This window comes from Lissotriton vulgaris, chromosome 2_2, assembly GCF_964263255.1.
Source record: "Lissotriton vulgaris chromosome 2_2, aLisVul1.2, whole genome shotgun sequence".
Classification (NCBI taxonomy): domain Eukaryota; kingdom Metazoa; phylum Chordata; class Amphibia; order Caudata; family Salamandridae; genus Lissotriton; species Lissotriton vulgaris.
This window is the reverse complement of record NC_141688.1, coordinates 55,080,027-55,087,276: the sequence shown is the minus strand read 5'-3', so window position 1 is coordinate 55,087,276 and position 7,250 is coordinate 55,080,027. Positions and strand designations below refer to the sequence as shown.

The 7,250-nt window shown below is 42.0% G+C and overlaps 1 protein-coding gene across 1 annotated transcript in view; it reads right to left on the bottom strand.

The window, feature by feature from the left end:
- Nucleotides 1-5,263: 5,263 nt before the first annotated feature.
- The window catches only part of CCDC33 (coiled-coil domain containing 33), a 1,028,600-nt gene continuing 1,026,613 nt past the window's right edge, over nucleotides 5,264-7,250 (bottom strand). Inside the window, exon 22 of the mRNA XM_086959778.1 lies at nucleotides 5,264-6,276. Coding sequence (XP_086815904.1) covers nucleotides 6,214-6,276 — 63 coding nt within the window. The 3' untranslated portion in view covers nucleotides 5,264-6,213. The remainder of the gene's footprint in view (nucleotides 6,277-7,250) is intronic.

Below are 7,250 nucleotides of genomic sequence, written 5' to 3'. Positions count from 1 at the left end.
TGTGCTGCCGACGTATTTTTTTGGGGTACCCAAGGCAGCTCATATACCGACTCCATCCTCTTTTGGGGTCGGTATATTGACGACTGCATCTTACTCTGGACGGGTACAGATGAATTACTCCAGAGTTTCTTTGACCACCTCAACCACAACAACTGGGAACTGAACTTCACCATGAAGTCCAGCAAAACCAAAATGGAATTTCTAGACCTTGAATTCTACGTCCAAGACAACAAATTACAAAGTAAACTCTACAGGAAATCTACGTCCTGCAATGCTATTCTTCGAGCAGACAGCTTTCATCCGTCGCACCAGATTAGATCTATACCATTCGGGGAATTTCTTAGAGCTAGAAGAAATTGCAGTGAAGAGAAAGATCTCGACAATACCATACAAGACATGGAACTGAGATTTGAGAGACGTGGCTATACCAAAACCATCCTCTCTACAGCAAAAAAGAGACTAAACAAAATCAAAAGACCAGACACACTGAGAATGAACAACTCTAATAAGGCGAAAGACTCAACAGTGAGAATGATCACTGAATTTAACAGCCTACACCAATCGATCAGTAACAGTATGACCAAACATTGGAGTCTGCTAAAAGATGATGCAATACTAAAGGAAATGATTCCCACATCTCCTCAAATAACTTTCCGCAGAGGGAGAACCTTGAGGAATAGACTGAGCCCTACCGTTCCACGAACAGATATGACCCCTGACTGGCTAACACAACACAGCAATGGGTTTTTCAAGTGTGGTTTTTGTGCAATGTGTAAATGGGCAAAACATAAAACCAAGCAATTCTATGGACCTAACGAAGAAAGATATGACATCAGAGTGAACATCAACTGTACCACAAAATATGTGATATACATAATAGAATGCCAGTGTGGAAAAAAATACGTCGGCAGCACAATCAGGATGTTGAAAGACAGAATCTCAGAACACATGAGGGCCATCCAAAAACAAGACCCAAAGTATCCAGTAGCCCTACATGTAGCCAAATGCCAATTCAACACAGAAGACTTCCGAATCTGTTTCTATGGTATTGAAACAGTGCCCGTCCATGTGAGAGGCGGCAACCGTGAGCTGGCATTAAGACGGAAAGAAGCTACCTGGATTATGTGTCTTCGCAGTATTGAATTCGGGCTCAATTATGACCCAGAGATGCAATTTTTCCTTGGAAATTAAACCGAGACTGTCGTTCTAGCCTTGTTTTTCCTATTCAGCCACATTGTTCTATGAGGACCAAAATACATTACACCCTTACGTAATGAATAATGTAACTTTCATTCTAGAATGTACTGCCATATCCTTTCTTTACTGTATTTTTTCTTGTCTGTATTTTTCTGCTAAAAAATACCAATATGTTCTTGACTAAAATTCACACACATTATGACCACATCGTTCTATTTCCAGAGACAGAAAATAGATTGGGATGAAGTAACTCTTATTCTCCTTATACTAATCATATACCAAAATAATGTCCCAATGCTGGAGTCCAGTTACATCGAAAACGTGCTCCCTTTGGAACACCGACTAGCTTGACTTATCAAACTCATTCGTTTCCCTAAAACTCCCCCTCCCATCCACTCTTTTCCTTTTTTTTCCCCCCCGCCCTCTTTGACGTTTAACCTTCCACATTTAGATAATATACCTTACTCTAATATTCTACCTCACGTCAAAAAGACACTACCTCCACAACAAGTAAGTCTAACTTGTATAGGGCTCCCTTTCAAGCCTTTCCATCCAACATAAAGCGAGGAATATCAATACTATATCAGGAATAAGAATAACCTCGTATTAGCCCTCGTTGTACACAAACCAGTGGTAGTGTGTAGTATTTCTTCTCAATACAGCCATGCATTGTACCAACAAGAAGAGAACCGACGTTCTAGTTCTTTTTGAATGCAGAGGCGGAACAACTGCATAAAGTCAGTTCCGACTTCCTGTCAGGTGACCGTCTTCGTCAAACGGCGCCGGGAACTATAGGAGGGGGAATACGAACAAATAGGTAAGCGATCTTGCGTTTGGGTTAGAAACTCTAATCCAATAATCATTTGTATGGAAAAGCGAATCAGCCCGTACCCACTATACCCGTGTCCTTTTCTTTTCTATCCAGGTGTACCCGCCTGTTCATGAATTGAGTGCTACTGCCTCTAATAAATCTCGATTACATCTCTTCTCATCCCGGTTAAGGCTTCAATTGATTATAAAAAAGGTAGGATTGTGTATGGATGCTCGAATCCACTGCCTTTAACATGTACTACACTAAAAGTATAATTTCTTACGATGCGCATTGTATATCTTTTAGATACAACACACTACGCAAGCAACTTTCACGCATTGTATACTCCACCCGAACCGGGTGTTTCAGACCAACAAAATTTCGCCCATATTCTATGAGGGTGAGTGTTGGGAATAACAATGTGCAACCGCGTTTCTATTTTCTTACTTTTTGTGCCCACACGCCACTAGAACACTTGCCTATCTATGGACCCCAGTCTGTTCTTTATATACTGTGCATCTATATACTGCTTTTTCATATACTGATTTTTAATATATATAGTTGGTGTTCCCGGTATACTCATTTACTCAATCACACAAGTCTAATCTTCCTCCTGTGCCCGTTTTTTGGTTCCTTAATCATATAACTTCTCTGTATACACATTACAGAGTCCTCTCACTGACGGGCTCCTTTTTCCTAAATTCTCTCGATAGAATACCACAGACCGCCCAATTTTCCATTGAAGTAGTTTCAAACCATGACAATTAAATCCCCATAGGGCCACTTTCAACTATGGCGCAAGCTCTTCATGGATAAAAACGATTCCTAATGTACAACAGTCAGCAAAATGTAAATCCTATAATACAAGTAATGTTTATTTTACATGAAACGGTAATAACCATGTATAAATGTACAGTCAATTTAGACATCTAGGTAATCACTGAAAGTCACAGGGGTTACCGTACGCGTTAAACACACACACACTTTCTTCACTTCGTCACCTTTATTAATGTTGCTCCGGTCGGTGAGTGTATATAGTTTTCGTCATGTACAGACTTAAAAAAACACCAATAAAATCTGATGTTACAAACACTGAGTTAACATCACATTTCACTAAAGTCACTTTTACAGTGTTTTTGAGTCACAATGACACAGAGTCACCTAATGGCATGCTGTCTCTCACCCTGGTTTACACGATTAGGTCACTACCGTAATATGTTAATGAATAGAACAGCCTCACAAATGTACCTTTTGTATCTATATCCAGCCCTGAAGATTCGCAGTCTGTTCCCTGCGATGAAACACGTGTTGGCCTGTACAGAGGAACATTAAACTGGTGCACAACACCAAGAACTTTACGCCTTTTGAACTTTTATATTTGCACTAATGTTCTCCTACCATGAAAGTCTTGATGTGCGCAGTTAACTAGCTTAACCAAGACCAAATCTACCAAGAAGATATCGACCATATATAGTGCAGGGGCTACGTTGTGTTTAAGCCCAAAACAGCAGTTTTTACAAATAGGTGAGCAATTAATTTATATAAAGTATTACACAACAATCATAGCAGTTAGTGGTATCAGGAACACAAATAAGTTATAAATTTACAATACTGTGTTCGAATTATCCCGAAAATATCTGATTTGAATATATTTCTCAAAAGAAAACATTTTGTCTGAAACATCGACTTGATAGTTGCTGAAAATACGGAGGGGGTTATTTACAAGCCCCTTGCACCGCGGGTGCGTCACGTTTTGTGACTCGTAAAGCAACCCTGCATGTTTTTTTGCGTCCTTGGTAAATATGGGCCCTTTACAAGCAACACTGCGTGAAAGGGGGTGCCATGGGTCTTGCTGTGGGTGTTCCCATGCACCATCCATGGCTTCTGCCATATTTCCAGATTTACGAGTAATTGCAAAGCTGGAAATGCTTCGCCTCCCCAGTGGAGGCATAGGGAGGACCAATGAGAAGAAAGGTTTTCCATTTCTCCTCATTTTATTCCTCTTTCTATTCTGCAGCACACACAACACGAGGAAATCCCCTCTTGTGAAGCAAGGACCACTCAATTGAGCACACAGACATATTCACACATTCAGTCCCCTAGCCTGAGCCTATCTCTCGACTTTCCTGACGGGCAGTGACAGTGTCCATGGCTCAGCATCTCCGGGGAAAACTTCCAGACTGGTTGTGCACTGTCCCCTTTATGTGAAAGCGGGAACACTGGTGGGTGATGGGAGCTGGAAAGTGCGACACCCAGAAGGTAAATGCTGTCTCAGATCTCGGGGAGGGGAGGAGGAGAGTTGCTGACTATGACCAACTCTTGAACCCCAAGGGGATTTGCATTAGCATGGAGCAGGCAAGGGCTCAAAGAAGTGAGATCGGGGACTCAGGAGGGTAGGCAGGGCACAGCGGGAGATGGCAGGAGTAGATACAGCAGACCATGTCCTTGCATATAATGTCACCTCCTCCCAGTGGCTGACACTTTAAAGGACATAAAAGCAAGGATCAGCTCACATCAGGGCAAGTCTGTTGATCTTCCTGAATCCTGATGAAACTGCTGCTTTTTACAGGATTGTCCAAGCCCTCTCACACAGCTCACAGATAAAACAGCCCCCTCCCCAGCCCCCTCAGCTGTTACACAGACAAAACAAAAGCCTCTCCACCCTCGCATGTGTCAGTGTTCTGCAAATCTACTACAGTACTTGGCTGTAGGAGAACAGTAGAACAGCGTGTCAACCTCATAGGCGTAAGCCAAGCGCCTGTGGTGCAACGGGTCCGACCCCTTCAGGGGGCCCCCTATTCAGCCAAAGCCTAATTAACATCTGAAATATATAGTAGACTTTGGGGATCCCCATGACATTCTGCAGGGGGGCATCATTTTGACTTACGCCACTGTTCTACCACTTCCTTTCATGCCAAAACCTAGAATGGCAAATTTCAGTAAACAGTGTCAAAATAGACAGTCCAGATACTTGGTAAATATAGCAAGATAAAAACGTTGTTCTTGTTCATTATGGCCATAGAGAAAAGAACTTCTGGGTGTTGCTCCGATCCTCTGGGTAAAGTTTGAATATTTGTAGGAGAAGACAAACCTTTCCAACACCAGTAGAGTATTAGCAATTCGGTAACTTACCTTCTCGACTGCCGAAATTCTTGTGAGAAAAGTGGAGTTCCATAATGCTATCCCAAGTACTTTAAATTATTCGTGAGAAAAACAGTTTTCATTATCTATCCACACAACTATAGACATGAGATATACCAAAAATAACTATTTTATTGTCCTTTCATTATTAATGTAGTACAAATCGATCATTAAAAAAAACACATAACACAACAATTACGATGAAAAGCAATAACTCGATTATACCAAATATGATTAACATGGGGTTGAAAGTAAATAGGGTTTTCGCAAGTCTTCACAGTCCTCCCCCCGCCCCACCACATTCGAGATTTTAATCTTTAGCTGGCCGGTTTAAAACTATAACTGAAAACGTTTTCTGAAATCAAGTGTTTTCTAGGAGCAAACGAAGTGCCATTTAAAGTCGTGTTATACTTTTGCTTGAAATGCGACATTTAAGAAACGGGGATGTCACTTGAGTGAACAGGGGTTGCAGAAGCAGCGAGGACAGGATTAGCGATCTCTAAATAGTAATGTTAGAAAGTATTTAAAAGTGGTGAAAGGGATGGCCTGGAGATTGCAAAAAGGAAGGCTGTTGGCGGGAAATAGCCTAGTTATTGGACTTTGCTCCAAAGTGGACGTCAGATCTGGTTATGTTCTACTGCAGGCGTCGCATAGCGTTTCCTATTTTTTATCCTTCTTTCTTGCAACATATATCTGCTATGCTCACGAATCAACATACATCATCACAATCAATTTACAGAAATAATAAATATTGCTTCTATTCAATACGAGACCATAGCAATTAAGGAGAATGACAGATATCGTCTTTGGCCCAGAATATGTCTTATGTATTCTGGGTGATACAAAGATCCTTGGCACGTGCAAGGATGGCTTCGTCAGGCATGAAGTCCTGGTCTCAGGGGCCTACACGGGCATTCGTCTTCGTATTTCATTGCATCTGGCACCAGTTCAAGAATAGACACGTTCCATTCATGCACGGAAGCAAACCAAACGTGTCAGAAGGCACTGGCCTCCACATGGGATATAAGTATACAAAATGTCCTTCAATCCTATAAACGTGTAGTTCATGTCAAGGGGTTCAGCTTTTGATGTCGTCGTGAGCTGAGCAGAGGATCGGATCCATTTTTCTGTATGGAGAGAGAAAAAAATGTAGATACATGTTTTATTAGGTGATAGCCATTTGTTTGCCCCTGCTGGAGCTGTAGACAAAAAGCCTAGAGCTGGAAACCTTTAGCTTTGAAATCTACTCCCCTCATTGGGCTAAAATACATTTGACATTGGGTTTGACTGGGATTGTCTTCTGCTCCCTGATGATGTTAGAATTGACTTCTATTTGGAAACAAAGCTTCTGTTTGGTTTAGCAGGATGCTTCTAAAGTGCAACTGGTTCTGTTTAGACTTTGCACTTTCTTTCAGCGTTAGTTTGCACACTAGGGTTTGAGGAAACTTGCTTTTGACTAAAAACTTAACATAGGGGCTTGTACTGGGGAAATGTGTGCTCTTCACATGAGCTTGGTGCAGTGCTGAGTGTGGAGCGCGGAGCACAAAAGGAGAGTGAGGAGGAGAAGTGATGCAGCCACCGATCTCACAACAAACCACATACATCATTGCCATCTTGAGGGCCTCTTTGAAGCTTCCCCTCCACTCCAGCCAACCTACTTCTGATCAGAGTAAGAGTATGACAGACCCACATTCATTTAACTGACATCACGTCAAAGACGGGTGGACCCAGATGTGCACCCCCCCAGATGCTACAGAGAAGCCTGCACAGTTCAGACAGTGAGGCAGGAGAGTCCTTTAAGCAAGTGAGATTTCCCTTTGAAACAGTTTCCGGATGTGCAAATACATGTTTTTACAGCAGGTCCACAATGAAATCCTTGTTCACAATACAGCCTTCAAGAAGGGCCTCCACCCTCAACTCGAACTGTATTTTGATAGGCATCATTTCTCATGCCATTGTATTCCTAATGGATAGTGTAAGGAATTGAGATACTGTTGACTCGGGTGTGAGTCCTGGTTAAGCAGCAATTACAATCCTTGTCAGGATAAGGTACAATCAAACCCAAAATTAACCTGTACTCAACCCCCTAGTAGCTTCCCAC